This window comes from Mugil cephalus, chromosome 8, assembly GCF_022458985.1.
Source record: "Mugil cephalus isolate CIBA_MC_2020 chromosome 8, CIBA_Mcephalus_1.1, whole genome shotgun sequence".
In the NCBI taxonomy this organism is placed as follows: domain Eukaryota; kingdom Metazoa; phylum Chordata; class Actinopteri; order Mugiliformes; family Mugilidae; genus Mugil; species Mugil cephalus.
In genome coordinates, this window is record NC_061777.1 from 10,305,207 (window position 1) to 10,330,317 (window position 25,111).

Below are 25,111 nucleotides of genomic sequence, written 5' to 3' on the forward strand. Positions count from 1 at the left end.
TGCGATATTTTCTCCCTTCGGCAGCGCTTTGCTTGTGCCATGCCCATTTTAATAATTTGTCACATTTTTGTCGGTATAAAAATCCCCACGTCAAGCTGTTTTCTTGTTTACGCTCCTCATTTTTTTTTTTTTTTTGTGCCCGGTCCCCTCGTCTCTCCATCCTTCACACTACCTGTCCCAGAAAAACAGGTCTAACAACCACCCCCCCAATCTTCCATGTGTGTGTGTGCGACAGAGAATGTGCCCGTGTGTACGTGTGAAGTCCCATCTATCTCCGGCATGACCAGCTAAGCGGGAAATGATCTCCCATTAGCTGAGACATAATCACCCATGGATCATCTCTACGGCCCCATTCTGTTCAACTGAGCATAGAGCCAGAGCCTAACCACCCATCACTGCCCTCTAACCGAGTGTGTGCATATGTGTGTGTGTGTGTGTGTGCTGAAAACTAGCCTAAATGATAGCTTAAGTCAACACATAACCCTCTTTGCCTTTCCTTCCACTATTATTTCTCATCCGTGACACTTAACCCCCAGCTTTCCCTCCAACTGTTCCACAACTGGACAACTTTTAAGCACATGTATCTGCTTTTAGTGTTGTGTCCCATTTTGAGGGGAAAAGCTGATCGGTATTTCTGTTTCGCTTCCTTCCTCTTCTTCGTTTTTATTACCACAATCTAAAATTAAAGTCAACGACGGAGGGAGGACAAAAGAGTGTGTGAGAGACGGAGAGCAAGGCGAGGGCGGATAAGGGGATGAAAACATAAACAAAGGAAGAAGCAGAGAGTAAGTTCTGGACTGGTGAGTCATTCGGCTGCGGCGCTAATTCAGATCACGGCTCCCTCTGTATACATCATATAAACAAACATGCGCTGGGACACGCAGAGGGGAAATACTCTCCTTGGATTGGAGATACTGTGTGTGTGTGTGTGTGAGTGAGTGTGTGTGTGTGTGTGTGTGTGTGTGTGTGTGTGTGTGTGTGTGTGTGTGTGTGTGTGTGTGTGTGTGTGTAAATGTGCTCCACAGACTGGTGTCTGACTTTCATTAAAGCGCACAGACTGTAAACACAGGAAATATCGACTGCAATAGCAGCAGCGATCGAACCAGTACAGAGGATGAAAGAAGATACTCTGTCCTATACTTCCCTTCCTTCAGATCTGTCTTTTCTCAATCTCTTTCAATTTCCTTCTATCACTGCTTTACCTCTGTCTCCATCATGATTTCCTCCTTTCCGGCCCTTTCACATTCTCCCATTCTCAGCCCTTCAGGCGCAAATACTTACACTCACATATGTACTAAAATGCTCACACATTCACTCTACACTCACTCACACACACACACTCACACACACACATACAGGGTGGCTGTCATTAGTTAAAGAGGGGCAGGAACATTGGGAGGCAGACAGTGACATATCTCTCTGCTCTCTACTTAGAGGCACATCCTTCAGAAGAAACTTTCGGCAGCGGGCTCAAAATAGACATGGAAAAGACATTAAAGCGGAGCGGGAGAGGAAGAGTGGGGAAGATGGGATAAGATCTGTGCGACTCCCTGCTTCTGTGTGTCATATGCAATTCTGAACTTTCATGTGCACTTAAATTAAATTTAATCTGATCTAAATGCAATTTCTCCCGCAAGCTTAGATGTTAGATAAGGTTTTATCTGATGGGAAGATAACACGATCCTGACATTTGCTTCGTCAGTGTGTTTCTGGGCTAGTGTGCATCCTTACAACCGGCTGGAACACATAAACAGGATCAACCATTGCAATTGATTACATGTTCTGCCACTGTGTGTGTGTGTGTGTGTGTGTATTTGTGTGCTTACACTGGCGTTACTGTAGCTGTATCTCATGATGAGATAGAGGGTGGCGCAGGCCTGGCTTCTGTTCTCATCAACGGGACTGCTGCAGTACTGAAGTACCTTCTGGCACAGGTCTGCACACTGCTCCGCCTCCTCCTCAAACAACAGGTCTCCAAACTGCACACAAAATCACACGCGTACAAACAACATCAGACGCGCACGCAACCCCACACACATATACAAGAATAATTCTGGCTTGTATCAGCGGTTTGCCACCCACACAAACAAATAAGAACATTTAATTTAGACACAGATAGCGTTCATGTAAACACATCAACCCACACACCAACCCCCCCCTGCGTTTTTTCCCAAAGCAAAACTAAACACACATACACGCACGCACATACATCACAATGAAATTACCTTGACGACAAGCGCTCTGAGCGTGCTGAAGGTGTGAGAGAGGAAAGTGGTGCTCTGGTTGCAGGTGAGAGAGTGGAGTAACACCTTCAGCACCCCGCCAACAACGCTGTCCTTACAGTCGGCCAACGGCACCGCCTGGACGGGAGACACAAGGACAAATGAACAAATCATGTTGAGACAAATTACAAGCCCTGGTGGAACAATGAGAAAGCAGATGAATGTAAAAGTAGATGCACATAACAAGTAGCGCTGTTTCAAGCTAACACTGAAACATGTTGAAACACGGACCTGGGTCTGCATCCTTATTCACCCACTCACCCTCAACGACCCTCATCCCCCACCCGAACCAGGGTCTGCATCCTCATCCCACCTCTTCCCTCCCAGGGAGAGAGGTAGCTCCCAACCCGACCGACACAATTGTGTATTTTGTTGAACTGCAATAAAAAGGGGTAAACTAATCTCTCGCGGTTGAAAGTCAAGCTGCTGTGCAGTGGCCTCATGGAGGGGGGTGACTCCAGGACACCGGTACTCACTGTTAAGCCTTCTTGAGGTATCGTGGGCCTAACTTAATGAAACATCAGGAGATGTGGCACATGCTGCCTACTGCCGTTGGCTAGGCTAGTTAGCTGGTGTCTTCTTGTTGGTTGCTAGCTGTTAGGTGACTGCTAGCCTGCTGGTTGGTTTTGGTTGGACTAAGCTTGGGCTGGGTTAATGTGTTTTGCCTAGGATCCCGGCACAAGGGATTGTAACATCTGATTCTGTGTAATAATGAATGCATGTCTGTACGGTACATGACGTTGGTGTTCTATTCATTTAACGTTGGTGAACCACTGTGACCATTGTTTTTACACCAACCTTCTTGTCATTCACTGAAAACATGTTTTTTTCTTGGTACTTTTAAACTAATCCAAAGAAAGATGAGCAGGGTTCATTCCCCAAACAAGACCTTTATTATGCAAGCACATTAACATATTTTTATTAGCACATGCTAATGAGAGGCAATTCCTTGTTGACTTCTAGTTACCTTTGTAGCTGGAACATAATACATAATCTCACGTCATTTTCTGCCATCACTTATCCTCGCTAGGGTTATGGGGGTTTACACCCTTGACAGGTTGCCAGTCTATCGCAGGGCTAACACAGAGACGAACAACCATTCACACTCACACCTAGGGCCAATTTAAAATCACCAATTAACGTAATGAGCATGTCTTTGGAGGTGAGAGGAAACTGGAGTATCCAGAGAAAACCCACACAGACACAGGGAGAACATGCACCCCACCAAAAAAGGCCCGAGCCGGACTCAAACCCAAGCCTTCTCGCTGGGAGCCGTCAGTACTAACCACAGAGCTACTGTGCCATAATACATAATATATGATATATATTTTTAAATTGTAAAATTTTGTAATCTTTCATCTGAATGGCACGGAATTTGTACAATTTTACAACAATTATGAACTTATGCTCTCCCTGAGTGACAGTAAATTCATGGTACCTGGGTTACATTCATAACTTTTATCTCCAGACGCAAAGGTCTACCATAATTCTAGTATCTAAAGGCTGCTCTATCACTCCCTTCTTTAGCTCTGGCAAACAATCATTGCCAGCTGACATAAAATGCATTGCTATTGGCGCGCCAAAGACAGAATGTTGCCACGCACAACAGATTTCAAATTAGAGCATACAGCGATTTTCCTGGCACTGATTCGCTTAGTCAGGACGGTTGGAACTCATTTGGCAAGGGCTTGAAGATGATGGACGTTCCTTTGTACAGACAAGTCCTACATTATAGCTTAGACAATACAGTGCCAAATAAAATATAGCAACGCTTCCAGGAAATTAATGGTGTTTTCTGACCTGTACGATGGTCTCCAGCAGGTCCAGCACTATCAGGCTTGTCTCTGTGGTTAAGTTCCCACTGATCACAGCCTCCTGATCCAACTCTGCTTTGGTCCTGATGAGAAATGAAGAAAGTGAGACAAAGATTAGAGACAAATGAACCACAAAGTAAGTACATAAATAAATAAAAATTACAGTGTAAACGATTTAGGAAGTTCTATTGGCAGAACTGAGTAATGACAATTATGGTTTCATTAGTGTATAATCACCTGTAACTACCAATCACCGAACTCATTTCACTTAAAAACGATTCAACATAAGGACCTGGCCTTCTTTCATTCAGGTTGCTGCGTTGCCATGTCTAGTAGCCCAGAGAGGGACTTTCATGTTTATAAAACTGAAGTGATAACCTCATCAGTAATGTCACTACACCAAACCTTTGAGTAAGGCCCAGAGCAAGACACCTGACATAAACATGTCACAGAGTAACAAAAGAACTCACTTATCCTGTTTGTCATTGGTCTGTCTCCACTGAGTGAGATCTTTCCTCCAGCGAAGGTTCTCCCTCTGACCAATGGTCTTATCCGTTCCTGTCGGGGATTTAAAAACAATCATTTCAATTTAATCAAAAAACATTTTACACATTTATTACAGATACTGAACTAAATTGTATCACTGAAATCCATGTGGCACTTTACGAGTTGTGATAAAACGAATATTTCTTTTTACAAATTGAGGAAAAAAAACTGATGGCTGATGTGAGAAAGTGCAGCTAAAAAGATGTGAACAATATGTTCTTTTATACACTGTATTATATACAGTTTTCTGTACGAAACTAACTGATTATCACAAGAAGAATACAGGGGCACGGACTGCATAACCCCAAATTGCTTCTCCCCGTGACTTGCTGACCGCACATTTACAAAGCACTGATAAGATTTTGTAAATTTGACTGCTCACTGGCGTTTGGAGGTAGTTCATGCGCAGAAGTTTGAAATATGGGAGGTTTAAACGTGACAGAAAAGCTATTCCGAGCTAAATTCCTTAAAGCGCTGGGAAATACTACATTACCTCCAACTCGTTTCATCATTTCCCCGCGGGCTCCCATTCCTCTCAGCAGGGCTTGCTCCAGCTGCAGCTTTGCCTGCTGGGATTTCTGCAAGGCCTGGGTGCTCACTTTGTCACTGCTCTGCTTACCCTACAGACACAAGTAAACACATAATCACCAGACTCAACAGACTTCATGAGCAACGCCGTAAATACACGCGCACAAATGATATGCAAATACGCAAAACGTTTCCAGAAACATAAAATTAAATGACGTTTGCAAAAAAAACGCAGAGTCTGTCACTGACCCTGTACTCGAAGCAGGATATGCAGATGGTGAGGAGCTCCAGCAGTTTGTTGAGCTGCGATGGAGGCATGTCTATAGTCCAGCGCTGAATCAGGTTCCTATCAGCGTTCTTCATCACCCACAGGAAACACACCAACAGGTGGCGACTGGTGTCTGCTGCCAGGGTGGCTATGGATTTACCGTGCTGCGAAGGTGAGAGGACAATGATGACAGCAATAATGAAGCCCTCATTATCAGACAATCACAGTTTGAAAAAATAAAAAAGCAATTTAAAAGATGTTGAACAGTAAAAAGCTTTGTAGATGTCTTATAACCCTATCATGAGTATGTCCTTGCACAACTGGGCTAATCATGCCTTACTGTGCACTATAAACAAACTAATAGTATGTCATTCATAAGTTTCTCTCAACTACAAATGTGGTTGGTCAGTTCTTTCACACTGCCTTTAGTGAAGTATGGTTCTCTTCCCCATCTTAACAGGTGTTAAATCTACTGCAGATTAATTTACCTTCATTCGTGCGATGATGAATCGCTACTATAGACGGCTACCGCTGCTTCATTGTGTGGCAGCTTTGATAAATGTAGCCATTAACCTCCTAGCGCTCTAGGTGTCCCACCTAGAACCTGGATTCCAGGTCTCTTTTTCGCCGCGGGGCAGAGTGAAGCTCACCAGAACCGACGTCAAAACACCGTGGCGTGTGATCACCACTTGTTTATTTGAGAATATGCTCCAAATGAAAATCTGTTCCAGTCGCCATGACTAAAAGGTTCCCCTCCCAAAAAAACATTGTTTGAAGGTGAAAATGAGGAACAAGTGCTCTGGAAGCCGCGTTTGGATTCGTGATGGATACCAGACGGCCCAGTTGTATGAAAATCACTTTTTCCACAACAGAGTTTCTTGCAACAACATACAAGGAACTGTTTCATCTCTTGTGAGTGAAAGAGACGAGGAGGAGAACGGCGGTGTTCAGATTTGGGGGCCTGTGCTGTTGCTGTAGCTGCACTTGATGGATGTGTTTGTCAGGGAGGACGGCCCTGTTCACTTATGATGGCAATGCCTGCCCATAAACCATCTCCTGCAGATGTGTGTGCCTACATGTGTATGTGTGTGTGTGTGCGTGTGATTTTTCAGGATGGATGAAGTGTGTGTGTGGCTCTGACAGCTAATCAATCTGCCTCTGTGCAGCTCACCTGTTAAAAAGCGGGATACTCGAAGATAGAGTCGCACACACAAGCAAAGCTTTGAACTTTTCAACACAGCGAAAGGCAAACTCGAATCTGTTCACATCTTAACATTAAGCAATTAAGTACGCATGGGCGAATTTTACCATGGACGCCATGGAAACGAGAACATTTCGTCCCAGCGTGTTGAAGGGGTTCCCGGCAATCGCCATGGCAACAGACTGATTGATAGGCGGAACGTTTTCAAGGTCATCCTCCAGTCCGCCCGCCTTGTTTTTCCCGCCGCGTGTGTCAGAAACTACAGGGAGAAACAGGGGTCAAAAATGTTAACCTGAAGTGGAGACCACTGGAGCGCACGGGATTAACTTCAAACTTTGACACTGCTGTCTTTATTAGAGTTAAAATAGATGGGAAATACAGCATTTTTACACGCATGGTGAAGGAATTACTGACGGCTATAGTAAAAATACTACATACATTAAAAAAAAAATAATAAAAAATGGGCGTTGCACTCCAATGGGTATAATAAACTCATTAGCCTGTGCCCTTACTAAAATTCAGCGAGGGAAATAAATCGTCTTATATGCGTTTTGCAGGCTTGCTAAATGAAACTTACTTGCGCATATTGCTGTATGTGCAAGATGATGTGAATTTTGATTAGATTTATGGAATATCAAGGACCACTTTGTACATGTAATTGAGGTGTTTGGATGTGTGTGTTTGGTCATAACTTTCCCATTTTGACTTTTAAAGGTGACAATTAGGTTAAGCTTAAACTTAGATGAGATGATTAGGGTTAGGATAAGTAACTGTGTGTGTGTAGGTGTGTGTGTGCATGTACCAGTAAAATCCAGGTAGTTGGTGGAGTCTATAATAATCCCCACCAGGGGGAGGTAGAGAGCAGCAACCTTGGCCCTGACCTCAGGTTTGATACAGCGATGGTCCAGATCATGGGAACACAGCAGGCTGTAGATGGCGTTGATTGCCTTTCTCTGGACCTTTCCACTGTAAACACATATTTTAAACGTTTCATTTAATCCGTATATTGCAGATTAGCAACAGCGAGGAATGGGAGATATGTCTGTGTTTCCGTACCCCTCTGACTCCATGTCTAGCGCTGCACTAAGTTCTGTGAGTAGCAGACCCGTGAGGTAGTGTTGCTGCTTGAATTCCTGAGAAAGGTCAAACAGCGCCAAGATCCTCTGCTGCTCCTGGAAACTACACGAACCGGAACTCTGAGTGGATGAAATGACGGAGAGACAGACACAGTGACGGAGTCAGGAACTATTAAGGATTATGGTAAATGTGTTCCTTAATGGGGAAACAAGGCTCTTTTTTAAACCGAACCCCATCTGTTCTATCCAATAAGCCCCTACACTTCCTTTTTAAATTCTCCTTGGCACACCTCATATTTGTATTTTGCAAGATGTCTATCCTTAGATGGCCATGTGAAAGCATGAAAGCACAAATATTTACTCTCTTCCTGTTATTTCTGCAGGCATGATGATGTTCCTCATCTAAAATAAGGGCCAACAGAAATAGGACTTTTGTTTTTTTTAAGCTGCACAAACCTCCTAAAATATTTTTTTTGTTGTTTTTGTTTTACGGCCGTACAAACAATCGAGGCATGATGAAACAATTTGCCTGAATTACACATGTAGAGTATTGACTGGGAGGTGGGCAGACCTGCGAGGAGATGGATGGACACGGCGAGGCTGGGGCTGACGCGGGGCTGCTGAAGAAGAGGCTCAGGTTGAGGTAGTGCTCGTGACTGCAGAGGATTCGCAGGAACTCCAGGCGCATGCTGATCAATGTTGGCAATGAAACACACTTAGCTGACATCTAAACGAGACAGAGAGCACGTATAATCGATTAAATATACATATATATATAAATACACACACATATCTCCATTTACACCGATCATGCACGACACTGAAACCACTGACATGAAAAGTAAATAAAATTGAGCTTCCTGTGACAGTTCAGTGGGAAACTTTTGGATTTGGCATTCATGTCGATGTTAGACATGTACCACCCACTAAGACCAGACCGGGCACCCCCACCCAAAAAGTAAAGCAAATTACATTCAGTAAGACAAACATCAGAAGAATGAAACGGAAATCTAGACTCAGAATTGACAAAGGTAAGGCGTTCCTCATTCTGGGGGCTGCAGAAAAAAAAGCTCTATCACCTCTGGACTTAAAATGTGTGGGTGGGACAACTAGTAGCTATTGATCAGACCTCAGACTGGCTGTATAAGATCTGAGAGTCAGGAAGGTGATCACAATGTCGTGTGTGATCGGTGTACATGCATACACACACAAAAAAACGTTGTCATTCTAGAAGAAGAAGAACTTTTAATTGTCACTGCACACAAGTTAGTACCTGGTTACAGTAGTTTTTCACCAGCTGGAAGACAAATCCTCGGTCCATGAGAGACATCAGGTCGTAGAGGAAGAAGGCCAGGCTTATGTTGACTTTCTCCGCTTGCTCTACCTCCTAAAACAACAGTTAGCAAACAGCGATCGGTAAGCCACGCAGAGTGGATCTTGACCGGCATCTAGCTGTGCAAGCTGAGCTTTTGATACTGCCGAGACAAATATAATTAGCACTTCCAACTCCCTGCTGTTTGGAGGACAATGACAACACGTACACTCAGATAACAAACCGGCTCAGCAGAGGGTACCTCACAAATGCTGCATTGAAAAGCTTCAGGACGGAAGTTAAACCGACTTTGGTTGAGGTGTCCTTTACTGATCGTCATCTTTACATGTCTCACCTTCTGCTGCTTGACGAGGATGGTCCCGATCTCAGCCGTCACCACGGAGACGATGGTAGTGATGTCGTCTTTGAATCGGTCAGAGAAGCGACTTCTTCGAGGAACGTTGTTCTTGTCCAGCTGAGACACGTGCTGAGCCATGCTTTTCACCTGTTTGAGCCATCATAAATCACGAAACAAGGTTATTGCCACTGAAGATCGCGTAAGGTGAAAGTGAAAAATAAGAATGCAACTCAATAATTTATCAAATAACCTGAAAGATGCAGAGTTGAATTGATAAAAAAAATAACTGAGATAAATTGAGAGAATGTATGAATGTAAGAGATGATGCACCTGAACAGCAAAAAAAAAAAAAAAGAAACAGAAAAACTGTCAAGGGGATAATTTACTGACTAAAGCGCTTTCAAACTGCCCTTTAATTAATCACACAATACTACTATCATTAATCTTTAAAGGCATGTGGCCATGAGGTCTTACATTGTTATGAGTCATTTATATTACTTCACCCATTCATCATCTGTAGAAGTTGTTTTTTTGCCAAGTGGGAATCATGAAACATCCCATGGAAATACACTGAAGGAAAAAAAAAACAATGTCACTGACCAGCAGCTCAAAGAAGAACCAGGCGTATTTGTAGGCATTTTCCCTGCACACTCCGGTACTGACGACCATCTGCAGGGCCAGCTCCTCGTGAAACTGCTGCAACAGAGAAAATGCAAAAAAACTGTGGCGTGAAATTCTTTTAAAATACCTGCAGGACTTTGATCTGGGAAAAAAACGTGATTCAAAACCTTAACAAGCCCAATAGCAGTGTCCTTAGTGTGACACTCCCACCTTGTGGTTGCCAGAGGGAACTAGAGGCTAGAGGCTGTATATATTTTACATATTATATCTCACTTTCACTTTATTTTTGACTCGTTTTGCTGACTGTAATTCTTCCTGTTTCTGTGTAGTGACGCTAGTGGATACCGAACACAATAATATATGTTACACAAACAAATTTTTACTCCGGTTGAAGTCAAATATCTTTCAAAAAAAAAAAATCTATTCTTAAATTTTAAACCAGTCCTAAACCTCTACTATAATACTTGGGGCCGTGCTGGAAACAAAAGAAAACAAGGTCTTTTTATGGAATTATCTATTTTAAATCCTTGTACATCACAGGATATTACTGGATAACTGTGTTTTAATTTTCTACACCAATAAACAGGAAGAAAATAAGACGGTGAGATAACAGAATCGATATACAGTTTATACTTTCTTCAGAAGTCAACTCATCGAGTCAGTCAGAATCGAGACAGTCCGGAAACTGCATCTTAATCTTGATCAAATGCTTAGAACAGTTTGGTTTTAGATGATTTATTTTTTCTCAAGATTTTTATGCGTTTGTGGTTATGGTGTCGGTAAAGATGTCAAGTCACTGGCAATGGCAGTAGAAATTCAATTTAATTTCGATAAGTAAAAAACTGCTAAAAAGTTGGTAAGTGGAGCATTTGGTTTCCACATGACTTACCACACACAGTGGTGGCGAGACATGAAAAGGAGAAGTTTGGGGATAGTGTGAGCATATATAGAAATAATTCCCAGATGAAAAGATTACCATATTAGGGCAAAATACACATTCAAGAGTTAAAGGCGTTTTACAAGAGTGCTAAGAAAAGTACAATACTATGAACTGACAGCAGTTGTGCTAAATGATCCATATGCAATTGTATTGGTTTCCTGGAGAAGATGGATAATAAAAAACTGGTATGAATGGAAGCTGAATGGAAGAGCATAATAAGGCAACATACGAATTATTATAATTTAATAAGAGTAATAAGTGAAAAGACTTTTTCTTCAAATGACAAGGCTGTAGTCATACTAAATGAAACAGTTTGTACCTTCCTGTTGGAGGGCCTGGTGCTTCCTGTGGCGTTCTGATGGTTGTTTACATCCACATAGGTGGACATGCGGCTGCCTGGGTTGTTGTGGCCCTGCAGGCGGAAACACACAAGTTCCAACACATTGAGTGTGATGGATGCGTTCATTAGTGGCTGTCTAGTGGCCAGTTACAACACCTAATGTACTGTGGGGATGAATAACAAATGGCTCTTTTGTGTGTATGAGCAGGGACACTGGGACATTTACATATTGTACTGTGAGTTTGCCTTTTGTCAAATACATAAATCCATAAACTAGACTGGTGAGATGTGGATGGTACAATATTATGTAACTCTCCCGCCTAGTATGACAAAAGCTTAAAAGCTGTATTAATTAGACACATCATGGCTGTTTTTTGGCGTCTTCTTTTTTTAAGGGTTTAACAAGATCATTAGTACCTTAGCTGAGAGGATGTCTTTGACCTCAGCATCTTCGGCAGAAGTGTGAGGCCCGGGGATGTCTGGGTTACTGCTGCTACGGATCCTGGAATTGAAGAGCATACTGCCCACTGCGGCAGCCGTGGCCCGGCCCATGGTGCTGTAACGGCTCTCTGCCGTAGGTATGGCCCCTGAACCTGAGCACATGTGTGTGGACACACGAGAAAAGATCACTTCACTAATCACGGCAAATATCATCACAAGAAAAAAAAAAATTAGCAATCTCAATAAATGATTATATATCGGCACCTGCGTTCTGCGCGTCTCGAGGGGGGTCGGGCAGACGGAAGACCCAGTACAGGTAGGTCGCCAAGAGGCAGTTCCTTCCCTGATGGTCCCTGATCAGCTCCTGGCTGTTGTGAAGACTGTTGACAATGGACACCACTGATTCGAAGGCAATCTGGGCCAGGTTGGCTGTGGAACAGGGAGCACAGACACAGACATTCATTCATTATTCCTTGGTGTTATGCAATGAATTACTCCTGCATCGCTGAATAAATGAAGTGCTGCCTCCATTTATCGCTTAACTTAAATATGTTGGATTCATGTTAATGTGTATTTAAAGAAGTCTAAGCAACCAAGGATTTTGCGAGCCCCCCTGCAGAACCTCCACAGACCCACTAGGGGCAGAGGACCCCCTGTTGAAGACCCGTGCATTAAGATTCAAATATTAGAGTTAAAATAGCACCTGATCCAAAAACTGTACGTTGTATGCAATAATCTTTGATGGTGCTTAAAATTCTTACTTAAAATTCTGTGTTTTTGAGCTTTTTCAGGAGTGACTCTCACAAATTTCTCGCAATATCAACAACAGTGGTTTCACTGTGAGTCAAGCCAGCTGCTCACCAGTCTGTCCAGCGATGACCATGGGCTGCATGATGAGGGTGAAGAGCTTATCCAGCACCCGGTGGAGGAAGAGGACCAGGGGCTCTAAACTGGACGAGGACAGGGATATGATGCTGAGCTTCAGCTCATGCTCCAGCTTGTTCTCTGGAATCTTCTCCTCCCTGACCCGCAGAGGGAACGTAGCACCGCCCTCCAGCGCATGGCAGAGGGTGAAGAAGCGCTCCAGGTGGTTGTCCTGGTGCAGGAACAGAAACGATCTGTTACAGCGTGGCGCTTGCGTGGGCAGTAATCATGTTGTTGCTGGTGTGCAATCCTCACTCACCTGTGTGTGCACAGATGATACGGCCTGAACCTCCAGGTTGAAGAGTCCTTTGTGACCCTCCATCCACTTGACTGGAGGAGCTTGAGGAGGCAGTTTCTACAAGACACAGCAGGAATTATTCAGACTCTGACATAGGAAAAGTAATTTACAGATGATGATGTGGCAGGCAGAATTTTTATTTTTTTTTTAGAAGTAGGTGTATATGTGTATACCTCGGGTGTGTGCAGAGAGTAATTGACGGGGAGTCGCTCCAAGACGATGGGAAGACAGAACTGACCCGTCTGCAGTCGGTCGCTATTCAGTATGGGCAGCCACTGCGCGAGAAGCAAACAGATCGTGTCAGCTGAATTTAGGTTCTTTAAAAATATTATCCTGTCAGACACAATGATCTGATCTGATCTGATCTGATGTGACACAAGACGGTCAGTTTTTTTGCCTGCTCTTAAAAATACAACTGGGTAAAATCTTACAGAATATCCGATGAGCGTCTCGCAGCTGCCACTCTGGTTCTGCTTCTGCTGGCAGCTGATGTGGAAGAACGTGAACAGCAGGTGGTGTCTCTCCGTCAGACGGGCCGGAAGAGCAAGCTTCACTTCCTCATAGAAGTCTGGAGACCTGAGAGACAGCAAGGCACGGACCAAAACCAAAGGGAGCAACGCAAAAAAAAAAAAAAAAAAAAGATTGGGATTGCCAATTAGAAGTGTTTAAGTGACATGGTATTGCAAGCAGTTGACTTCAAATAATAATGTGTACTTGCTTGTTATGGTAGGTAACAGGCGTATAGACTTCCTTGAGGAATTCAGAGCCACTCGACTTTCCAAAGATTATCTGACAACGGACAAAAAAACCCAAAAACAAATAACCTTTAATTATCCAAACAATAGCTGGAAATTGTTTTCAAAATGGGAAACGGGATAGATTTACTGGGAATTAATTATTCAAGTATGTAATAGTGGAAAAATTAGGAAAAATCCAATTCACTGTGAATAATAGTGGATGACCTTGATGAAAAGCTACGAGCCAAAACACGCCAGTCTAATAAAGTGGTTTAAAAGTGTTGCTTGAGTCTTGATCTCATCATATTTCATTTCCTCCTCCATGGAGTTGCACCAGAAATACAATTTCTTCTGCAGCACACGGTTATATGGCTGCTTTGAAATAACACATTGCAAACAGCAGCACCCACGGGCATAGAGCAGGAAGGATCCTCTCCACTCATAAACTGGATTTTGATGGAGATGTTTCTCGCCGACGTCAGTCTGTTGACGAAGTTCAGCCTCTGGGGGTAGACGTAAAGCAGGTTCCTACGGAAACACAAGGAAAATAATTAGAGGAAACTGCTACATATAAAAAACAAAGCAGCTCCAATACACATCACTAGGTGGCACTGTCTGCACAGCAACATTATGAAGACGGTTATGTCACATAAATGGTATATCAACCAGTGATTTACTGGGGTCATCAGTGGGTTTAATACAACGCTGTAATCTGCCCTGAAACCTGGAATACAGGAAAATACCGCAGATTCCTCAGAACAGGATCTCAGACAATGTCACTGTGTAATTAACATGTAGACGACGTGTTTACACATGTTTTGCTGGGAAAAAAAAAAAGCCATTTCAGAAAAGAGCGTTGGGTAAAATTAAAACCTGTTCTTGGGTAGTCTGGATGGGAACACCTAAAAATATGTGCAGCGATAGAAAGAGGAGCGCACCGTGGCTGCTCCTGTTGCCTCTGGGCATTCAGAAAAATAAACCGTCTGCAAACCTGTTTACACCTCAAGCCACAAAAGATTTGTTTTGGTCCAGTGGAGGTGAATGTCGTACATGCACGGTTATCAAAAAAAAATGCAGAGATAACAAAAACATAAAATGTAAACCTGTAACGCCTGTATACTACTTTAGTTTATGTCTTTAAAACCCACCTGTAAATGTTGTGAGGGACGTAAACCTCACTGGAGGGAAACTCCAGCACCTCCTTAATGGGACGAATGTTTTTCTCGGCCACGGGTATGATAGGGATAAGCTCAGTGGACAAGCATGCCAGTGGCGAGTCGTGGACCGGAGACATGTCCAGTTTTATGGAACCTGGTAAACAAAAGTCAACCTTGCAATTCAAAATCATCCAAATGTCACAATCAAACACTTTAACTAAGGTATTGGCCTACAATTTGGGGAAATATACTTTCTTGACAAGTGTTTCCACTATAGTATTTACAGCTGCTTCTCTATCTCCTCAGAAAGAAACCAGATTAACTTGAAGTAACCACCAGAAGATTAGTACACTCTGGTCATAAAGGGATGGATGTGGCCCATGGCAGCAGGTAGCCTATGGCATTTAAAACCTTGCTAATTTGATACTAAGGTGCCCAAATGTACCAAGAACCACGTCACCGCACCACAACAAGCATGAGTCGTTGATATAAATTAGCATGGATCCATGCTTTTCTAGTTGTCTACACCAAATTTTGACCCCACAATCCAAATGTAATGTGTTTTCAGAGACGCTCTCCCACGTAACAAAGCTGTAACAAGTAGTTATTTCCCCATTGTAGACGTTTTTGTTCACAAGATAAGATCCACTGAATGCTTAGTGGTGACGAGAGATAACCTGGTATCAACTTGACTCTCCTCTGTGGGGTGGAGGTTTTCTTAATCTCAGACAGGAACTTCAGCAAATCCTCGTCACTCAGACGATCTCCCTCCTGACAGAGGACCAGAGTAAGGATCAGAACGTTTTTAGCACGACAAACGGCAGCAGAGTACAGATCTAGCAACGTTTTTCACAGTCAAGGATTTATAGTAGAAAATCACAAAAACCTGATGGAATGCGTGACAGAATTTTTGACCAAAGAATGAGACAAGGCCAGTCTGTACGTGCAAACTTGTCTGCCTGTGATACTGTATCTTCTATCTCTGGTAAAGAAAATATTTTTCACAACTCTATCTGGTTCTACGTGAGGAGGACAACTGTCCGACCTGTTTGAAGATGGTGCTGATAGTGATGGTGGCAGGTTTGAAGGCGGAAACGTTACAAAATGGTTCATCGATGGTGCTGTAACGTTCAGAGTTCCTCCTGGGAAGCTGCGCCCTCCGATCAATGCTGCTGGCTTTACCTGGACAATAAAGAGACTCGGGTCAAAACATGCTCACGAAGCTACGGAAATGCACACAAATACGAAGTGATTACAGCAAATTGCCGTGAAACAAAAACAAACGCACCTCCTTTTAAGCTGTCGGCGTCTGTGACGTCACGGTCTATCGCAGCGGTAGAGACGACTTCCATAATATTAACCGTGGCCCACGCAAAAGGCATGCGATAGCGGCCCAGCCTCTGGCAGAAAGCCTCCGCCTGGCCTCGCAGCTTCTCAAGCTTGTCCTTGTTCTACGGAAGTTATCACAAACAATAATAAGAGTATATTTACATTAAGTCTTAATGTTAAGCGTAGAGGAAGAACAGAGGGAAAATGTGAAGCACGCATCTTTTGACACATGAAATAATTGCTCTGCTGCTTTACCTTTGAAGACTCATTTTCCCTCAATGCCATGTAGGGGTCCGCACAATCGGCGATCTCTCCCTGTTGGAGAACTTTTTCAATCTGAAATACAGACAGAAGCACAAAAATAAGAGAAGCTCAGCATATTCAAACACCACCAAGTCAATATTTCACTAGAAAAGTTACAGTATGCTCAGAATATTTAAAAATCAATTTAAGTTGTTTAAAGCCAAGAGGAAACATGCCAACTCATTATTTCTGCTGTGTAGTTTACGGCGCATTATTTTTTTAAGGATTTCATTATTACCTTGATGACCAGGTATATATCTGGGGAAGGGTAGGTGATGGAGAAGATGGCCGATCTGGCCAACGTGGACTGATCCACATGTGGAGTGTGAGGTTTCAGGAAGTTCCTAAACTGTTCCGAGTTCAGGTCACAGTAGAAATTCTCTGATATCTGGAGGGAGACAGAAGTTCAACCTTCAAAAAGACAGGACTAATCCAAGGAATACAGTTTTCAGGAGACAGATGGAGGGAGGACTGCTTTGATGTAAAGCAAACACTGATCCTGGAACATAACCCACTCACGTCCACTCATCTCTGCTCATCTTCCTAATGACCACAGACTAGAAACACAGCAATATATGTCCTAATATGGCTGAGTCTGGTGTGTGTCATGTGATCCAAATCACTGAAGGGCCATTAACAACTCTCCTTCATCATGCTCATCCCATAGGACCAGAACACTGACCACACCAAAGCACTTCTAGGAAGCCAAACCGATATGTTGACTAGAGGCAGTAACACTGACTCTGCATTGATGACTTTTGTTTTTTCAAATGAAATGCTCATGGCTGAGTAACAAATGAGAAGGTCAAAACCGCAGTTAGTAAATGACCCTATTCTCTTTAAAATCAGGCATTCTTAGTGCAGGGGTTGTAATGGGAGTCAACCTCATACTGACAAAAGACTTCTTGGAATAGCAGAAATAGTTTCTTAATAATCAAGGCCAGATGACTTAAGCAGCACATTATGCTTCATTGTCTCCTTAAAAAGTATAAACACGTCAAACAGGACAAGGACAAGTCTTCACTGAGTTGACTTTCTGAGTGAATTATAACTTCCTTCAAACCATTTCATTTTGATGTAATGAGACACGAGGAATGTAATAACCCTCATTAATATTACATTTTTTTCCAGTTACAAGGGCCATAAGAACAAATTCTTAAGGCTTGGGAACACCCCCGTGCTGTTAAATTAACTATTGCGTAACTCGATGTGAAGTTCTCAAAGGCTCCTTTATTTAAAAGCAGAGCTGACACAAATATACTACAACGTAGCTCGATGAGTCCGCAGCTCAACTGCGCACCGAGGCAGCCGGTTAACAACAAATGTCTTGTCCACTGATTGCACTGCAGAGTGTTTACGGCATGTGTGAAATTGCTGCGGTTTACTTGTCACTCGCGTCCTCCCAGCGGGCCCCAGTCACAGCTGAGCAAAGCCCGGTTCGCCTCGTCTCGTAAAGGAACGACAAGGAAATCGATGCAAGCTCCCATTAAACCTGGACATTCCTATTTACTGCAAAGACACAGTTTTTGTCTTTTCTCTGAAATCTGTCTGTTTATAACCAAGACTTCCCCTAAAAATCTTAATTAGTTTAAATGCACATTAACACAAATCCAACATGTTTTAGGGAGGGGATAAATCGAGGTTGTCTTTCAGTCAGCACTTCACTCATTCAGCGATACAGGAGCTGTCTCAACAGTGCTTTGTTGAGAGTTATTTCACACAGAGCGCCGCACTAGCCGAGACCTGACAATTTAAGCCTTCTGTACACAGTAGGACCCGCCCCTGTCACTGCTCAGCCAATAACGAGGCCGCATATTACACGCTGACTCTGTCGGTTTCCCCACAATTGGCCGAGGGCCTATTCACCCTCCAGACAGACGCTGCAGGTCGCTCCCATCAGCCAACTGAGGCCAAAATGTTTGGGCAATTCAGTGATTTAAAGGTAGTTAAAGGCAGTTTCATGGCCACCCTGCTCTTGCAGATGTTTGTAATTTGAACCCATATAATTTAAATATCTTAATATTGAATGCAAAATGACAAAAAATAATGTATATTTATAAATAGCACCAGACTGAGCTTAATATAGAACACATATAGTTGCTAGGGGGTTCCTACTTAATCTCTCCATCAGTTTGGGGGTACTTGGCCTGAAAACTTTGAAGACCCCTGAGCGGGGGTATTACGAGAGTATTACATGGGTTTATATGCACATCTGCTGCAGATTTCACAGATGTGCAGCAACAAAAAACAAATCTCCGCTGGACGCGAGATAAAGTAGTAACGGGACGCGGAGGTGTAGAAAAGTGAATGAAATCAAAGTAAACAAGTAAAAGGAATGCAGCGAGCGGAGCTGAAGGAAGAGTGAACAGTTCAGAGATAAACGGATTAGTGGAAAATGCTTCACAGTTCAACAGCAATTAAATCTATCTGACAAAACAAGCTTGACAGCTTAACTTCCGCACAGACACACTTCAGATTACCACATAGTGACATTAGTTGGCTTAGACAAAATACTGCACATTTCAAAAAAAGTCACATTTCATCTCCACTCTTACGGCCTGACATCGGAAGAAAGCAGAACTCAAACTTTCCTTTATTTACAAAGTAATGGGTGAGAAATGTATTAAGTTATGTAACTTGTATAGATGATACTCAACCCTAAATGTGAAGTTGTCCCAAGACTGCCTCTTAATCTCAGAGGTCATTTAATAGCTGTGTCTTACCCAGTGGAGTATGTAAGAGCCATTACTCCGCCAGACAAGCTAGGAAGAAGTGAGGCGATGCGTAGCAGAGAACAAGTCTGGTGGCATAAACCCCGTCTCATCCGAGAGATCCATGAGCACTTAATCCTTCCAGCCCCTTCACCGTGCCCCCTCCAAAAAAAAAAATACTATCCAGCAGCGTAAATCCACAGAAAACATGTAAACAGCCGCAGCTCGGGACAATTTACCAGAAGATCTTTATGTAGCATTAGCAGTCGGACAACGATACACGATGATCCCCGGGGACAAAAACATGAAGAGGATGATGAGATACAAAACCTTGATCTCTCAATAACATGCAGACTACGAGGCCACCCTGCATCGACAGGAAGAACATGATATGCAGAAGCCACTGCTGAGATGTAAGACGGTGCTTGTGGCTTTTTGGAGCGGCCATGAGACCATTCATTGACATTTGTGAGACTGTTCATGTCTAAGTTACCTGTTACGTGACCGTCAGTGAATAAAGACGGTTCATTCGTGACGAGCGTTTCGCTCTGTTAAAAGAATTTTGCTTCAATCTGATACACAGGTCATCGGCATGCAACAATTTGGCAAATCAACCGTAACGAGGTATTTTGGTTTGACACAAAGCGCTTTAACATTTGCATTCCACTTATCTGTTCACTTATACACACGGATTAAGACACTGATAGTGGCAAGCTACCATGCAAGATAAAACTGTGGTTCAGTCTTCCATTATTATACAGCGACCTGCAGCTGCAGCTTAAAAATGGCCTTAAACGCCTTTAAGAATAATCTGCAGAAGAAAAAAAAAGTTGAAAGGGTATAACAGTATTACAGACATCTGAAGTATACACCGATCAGCCGCAACATTAAAACCACTGAAAGGAGAAGTGAATGTCATTGACCATTTTCTGACAATTCACAAGCTGAGAAACGTTCCCTCAACTCATAGGCCCCAAAAGCCCCCACTAAAAACATTATGTTGCCAGACACCACAGGACAAAAAAAAAAAAGGCTCTTATCCATTTTCTGATGAGTCACAACTGTGTTGGAAGCACAAGGGGAACCTACATAATATTAGCCAGGTGGTCATAATGTTATGCCTGATCAGCGTAGCATCAAATTGAACGTGAAGAATGATGTTCCTGTGTGTCCGGTATTTGTTTCCACAATCTGTAGACCTGTTAAGTGTTTGACTGATACCAGATCTCGAGTTTAGATTTTAAGAGATTACAATAAAATTGGGATTCATTTGGTCAAAAGACTTGACCTTAAATCACAACTCACTAATGAGGCACAATCAGTTTCTGCAGGCCTCTTATATTCCAAGATGGTTATTATGCGGCAACAATAAAAAAAAAAAGGGGGATGATTTTCCAATTAAGAAACGTTTTCTTACCTTTTTTCTCTCTTTCAGGTCGTACAGGGCCATGGTGGCAAACAGGGGCTCGATCTCAATTTCAAACCTATGAAGCCAACAAGGAAATGGAAATAAGTTATTCAGGCACAACAACAAGACACACGCAGAACGGTTTTAGCATTAGTACTCAGCTTTCCATTTACTGCAACTTCTATTCTATTCCTGTAGGTCACTGTTATAATAGGAGGCAGCCCAATGTACCAAAGTAAGCGATGACATGTTTGAACTGAGGGTTAAAGGATGACAGGGTGACATTGCCAAGCCACAGAAGGCAGGGAAATCAGTTCAAGTCAAACATTTGGCAGCCGCGCAGGTTGCACAAGGACGGGAGAGATCAAGAGTGTAAAGCGGCGAAGCTGTGTGTTTGTGTGTGAATGATGGAATGAGAGAAAAAGAAACAGACACAATCCCACAGAGAGAGGGAGGGACGGAGATTTTCTGGAGAGCAACCACCGCTGCACAGCGCTCCTCCGCCCTTGCAAACGGCTCTGTCCGTCTCTGCATGTTCTTATTTTTGTTTTTTGGGCAACAACCACTCAGTCACAATGAGATGCAAATTCAACAACGCACTCCATGTTAAATGCAAAGCCAAAGGTCAGAAATGAGGGCGTGTTTTGCACTTCTTTAATACATCCAAACTGTCGGCTCCCTGTCCAAGTCCTAAGATCTACAGAAAGCAGCTGTTGAAATGACAGCACTATTCTCACTCCCACATTATAATGAAAATGTATGACATACTTTATGGTCTGGCATCGGACCAGTATGCGCTCTCCCATGTGCTCCTTGGGGCAGTCGGGAATGGGCCGGAGTTCTACCGCATCTTCCTGAAATGCAATAGAAGAAAATGTCTTTTAAAGCATGAGAAAACAAGATTTACAGAAATAAATGAATAAAAAAAAAAAAAATGCAGGTATCTGTGGGCCGGTGGGAACTGAAAGTAAAACTTGTGTGTTGAGAGAAGAGTAGTGTTAACAGGGTGTTAAGTTAAGTTTTCAAGTACTAATTCTGAATATTTTCTTTTTTCTAAAGGACAATCTCTATAGGGAGCAGATAAAGATGAGCAACTTTGCATTACTTATTATATATACACTGATTATTATTACTGATCATAGATTCATAAGATATTCTTGGAAATTACTTGGTCTATAAAATGTGAATAAAACTTTTTTTTTTTTTTTTGCTCAACCAGCAGCCACAAATCCCTGTATAATCAATCTGCTATGGCATTAAATAAAGAATTATACCACCCTCTGGCCTAAACATTGGGAAATTCTTTAGTTTGGAATGGTTTAAAAATCATTCACTGATTATTAAAAGCATAATATGATCATTTTCTATCTAAAAGACTAAGTAATATAAGCAATATTGCTTGTTATGTTGCTATGTCTTGCATTCTCATGTATAAAGAAACCAGATCCCACATATCATAGAGCCAAGATAGCGAAAAACACATGTTACAATTTTGAACTCGCACGCGGGCCACTCATCTCCATATCTCACCTCGTCAGCTGGGGGGTAAAGCGCGAACACTTCGGGGTATCTGTTTCCCTGCCTTGCCTCCTGGTTGAAGCGGTCCAGCTCCTCGTGGCTGCTAAAGGCCAGCAGACCCTCCACTCTCTGGTCCGGGGTCAAGCAGCGCAAGTTAAAGTCAGAGGAGGTCAGCGTGCGGCCAGAGTCATCAGTCAGCGCCGCTAGAGTTGGGGACTTGACCTGGGGGCAAAGCCAGAGGGGAGAGGGGTAAAAGGGTGGTGCCGTGGTTGCGAGTGGGGGGAGCACAAAGAGAAAAGGCCCAGATGAGTGAAGTGAAACAGGGGGAAAGCACAGGATGAGTAAAATAGAGGGTATTAAGGCAGAACATCCAGAGGGAAGTCATTAAGAGTGACACAGGCTTGTTTTATTAATGGTGATTTGGTCAAAGCTTCTTCTTCCTCAGTATTAGCCATAAAAAATTCGAATAGATAGAAAAAAAAGTCATCTACACATATTACTCACAGTCTGTATATTAACAAAATATTCCCTGGCATGAACAACAATTTATTAACCATCAACAACATACACAACAACGATTACATTGTCGGTAGATGCTACAAACAGCTAACAGGCATTCAAGCAGTCTAGACAGTCTCTGTTGTGGCCCGGAGACAACTACACAGTCTCTTGTGTTTTCCTGAACAAGGCTTTCTCAGTGGGGCAAACACAGCGTGCAGTGAGATTAAGGTTCACTGAAAACTGCAGCAGGTGCTTCCCTATGACACAAAACTGCTACTTTACATATGTATTTCTTCATTTTCCTTCTACTTAACAAGCAGCTTTACAGCTCTGACTACAGACCAGTGAGCAGCCATTCACAGGAAATATTGAATTTGGATGCGGAGCAAGGGCGTATGAATTACTCATCGCCACCGGCGATATCGACACGTCGCACATTAGCCGATCAAGCTCTGTAATCAGAGATGTCCCAGCAGGCTGTCCGTTTGTCGGGCTAAAATGAAACGGCAAAGGGTGGGTGAGTGGACTCTGCTGACCCAGAGAGACAGCGGCTCTGGAAAACAAACAGGCTAGATGCTGCAAATTTTTGACACCCAGTGCCAGGCCAAAAACAGCACTGGCATGTTGGGCACAAAAAGAGCACCAGGCAGGGACATTAGACGAAGATGTCTTGTTAAGTAGATTTATTGACTCCTCTTTAGTTGTGGACTTGCAGGGAATAGAAGGTAACAGCCTTTCTTGCAAAACAGTCTGTTGCATAAAATCATTAGCCGGCTAATTAATGAGCAGGCTAACAGCAAATACCTTGTTAGTTGAGTAATTATTATGCTTAAAAGTACATCAGTAAGAGGTCTCTCGGTCTGGCACTGGCAGCATATGGAATTACTCAGACTCAGCCACAGGGCCGGGCGTAACCTCAATGCTCCCATGCTGCATCCTGATTTGAACAGTCCCTCTTGCCACCCCACTCTCCTTGTCTCTTTTACTCCCATCATCCATCAGTCTCACGTCCCGGCTCTCACACCACAGGCCAGGACTGACCGAGCTCCCACCCTGGTGAGGCTTCGCCCTGTGGAGGCTCCGAGAGGCCACGGAGCCACGGTTCCGGGGGCTATTGTTAAAGCGGACTGAACCACAGAAGAGCCCCATTAAGTGCTAGGGGGACAATAGAGCCGCTCTTCCCCTCCCAGTCGGTCTCTCGCTGGCATGCGGATCATGGGAAGCTCGGGGCGGCAAAAAGAGGCTTTTGGTTAGGCAGTTGATTAAACCAGAATTGGCAAGGACGGGGCAACAAGAAAGGGCTGGTGAGACTGGATTCTGGGCAGAGCGGAGCTGACAGCGTAGGACTTTAATGGGCAGGACTGTGTGAATCTGGACGCCAGAAATTTGGGTCACAACAACACAAAGACGCTAGAAAGGAGGCAGTGAAAGAGGAAGGGAGTTTGGCATGAACATGTGTGATGCCATGATTGAGACAAGGATATGTGATGAAAGTAACATCATGAAGGTGATGTGGGTTGATGGGTGTAAAATATTTAGGCTGAGTTCTGTGTAAGACGGGTTATTATTCACTATTCATTATGAAAACATCACCAGCCCTACCTTCAAAACCTTTCATTCAGTTTTATTCACTCTCTTAAGCCTTGATCAGTATGGACTACCACACAGCCCTCATGAAAAAAAAGACAATTTATAGTCCAGAAGCCAAACAGTAACTTTCTTTCTTGCAGTTCTACTTAAGATCTGCAGTTTCAGGATGTGTAGATAGGGTGAGTAGCTTAGCTTGGATGAGAATAAAGACGGGCATTAGGTGAAGTAAGCTGCCCGAAAAAGTCCACGTTCAAGCATCTCCGAAATTTATCTGAAATGAACGGTCTTCAGTTGGTGGTTTTCCTTTTAATGGGCCTGACAAATGCACCTAGCAACAGTGGGTGATACGCAACAGCGCACGGACACAATAGCAGAAAGACAGGTCTAAAGAATTACACAAGACACAACAGACTGGAGAAAGAAACGCATAAAGAATTGTTCGAGTGCAGTGCATGCCACACTGCACAAGACCGGCTCTGAAAAATAACTTTTATTGAGCAACGGACCATTGTTCACGACATCGGCCAAGTAAAACTTGTGTAAAGCAAACTTTACTGATGTCCTCTCCTCTTAAGAGTCTCGGGTGTGAATGAGGAGGTTAGTGAGGGATTCTTACACTAACAACTTATTGGTTAATTTATCCAGATGAAAGAGGGTGACGGATGTGTCTTACCGGTTTCTCCTGGTTCTCTGGCTGAAAGTCAGACTCAAAGGTCTGTTTCCGAAGGAGTTTGTGCAAGCCAGCTCGCTCTGAATACGCACTCCAGCCATCCCCTTGGCACCTGCACACACAAGCCAAACACACACCCAGAAAAGACGTCGCATGATTACAACTGAAACACCTGAGAACTTCTAATCAGTCTAGACATCTGCACAAACAGAACTCTCATGCAATGTAGACACAGTGT

The 25,111-nt window shown here is 43.2% G+C and overlaps 1 protein-coding gene across 3 annotated transcripts in view; it reads right to left on the reverse strand.

Annotated features, from left to right (window-relative positions):
* Positions 1-25,111, reverse strand: part of dock8 (dedicator of cytokinesis 8) — a 50,984-nt gene that overhangs the window by 12,612 nt on the left and 13,261 nt on the right. For 2 of the 3 annotated variants that reach the window (XM_047591582.1, XM_047591584.1), the window contains 32 exons: positions 24,877-24,985; positions 22,125-22,334; positions 21,363-21,448; positions 20,604-20,670; positions 16,714-16,863; positions 16,428-16,508; positions 16,132-16,294; positions 15,889-16,025; positions 15,521-15,614; positions 14,835-14,997; positions 14,097-14,214; positions 13,668-13,738; positions 13,381-13,525; positions 13,123-13,224; positions 12,911-13,006; positions 12,589-12,823; positions 11,992-12,156; positions 11,704-11,879; positions 11,266-11,358; positions 9,986-10,081; positions 9,383-9,532; positions 8,989-9,102; positions 8,287-8,442; positions 7,696-7,835; positions 7,442-7,605; positions 6,747-6,898; positions 5,420-5,602; positions 5,136-5,262; positions 4,567-4,654; positions 4,083-4,179; positions 2,226-2,360; positions 1,827-1,979 (listed from right to left, as the gene is read on the reverse strand). In XM_047591582.1, the coding sequence (XP_047447538.1) occupies positions 1,827-1,979; positions 2,226-2,360; positions 4,083-4,179; positions 4,567-4,654; positions 5,136-5,262; positions 5,420-5,602; positions 6,747-6,898; positions 7,442-7,605; positions 7,696-7,835; positions 8,287-8,442; positions 8,989-9,102; positions 9,383-9,532; positions 9,986-10,081; positions 11,266-11,358; positions 11,704-11,879; positions 11,992-12,156; positions 12,589-12,823; positions 12,911-13,006; positions 13,123-13,224; positions 13,381-13,525; positions 13,668-13,738; positions 14,097-14,214; positions 14,835-14,997; positions 15,521-15,614; positions 15,889-16,025; positions 16,132-16,294; positions 16,428-16,508; positions 16,714-16,863; positions 20,604-20,670; positions 21,363-21,448; positions 22,125-22,334; positions 24,877-24,985 (4,216 nt within the window). The remainder of the gene's footprint in view (positions 1-1,826; positions 1,980-2,225; positions 2,361-4,082; positions 4,180-4,566; positions 4,655-5,135; positions 5,263-5,419; positions 5,603-6,746; positions 6,899-7,441; positions 7,606-7,695; positions 7,836-8,286; positions 8,443-8,988; positions 9,103-9,382; positions 9,533-9,985; positions 10,082-11,265; positions 11,359-11,703; positions 11,880-11,991; positions 12,157-12,588; positions 12,824-12,910; positions 13,007-13,122; positions 13,225-13,380; positions 13,526-13,667; positions 13,739-14,096; positions 14,215-14,834; positions 14,998-15,520; positions 15,615-15,888; positions 16,026-16,131; positions 16,295-16,427; positions 16,509-16,713; positions 16,864-20,603; positions 20,671-21,362; positions 21,449-22,124; positions 22,335-24,876; positions 24,986-25,111) is intronic. The other variant, XM_047591583.1, reaches the window with a different exon arrangement.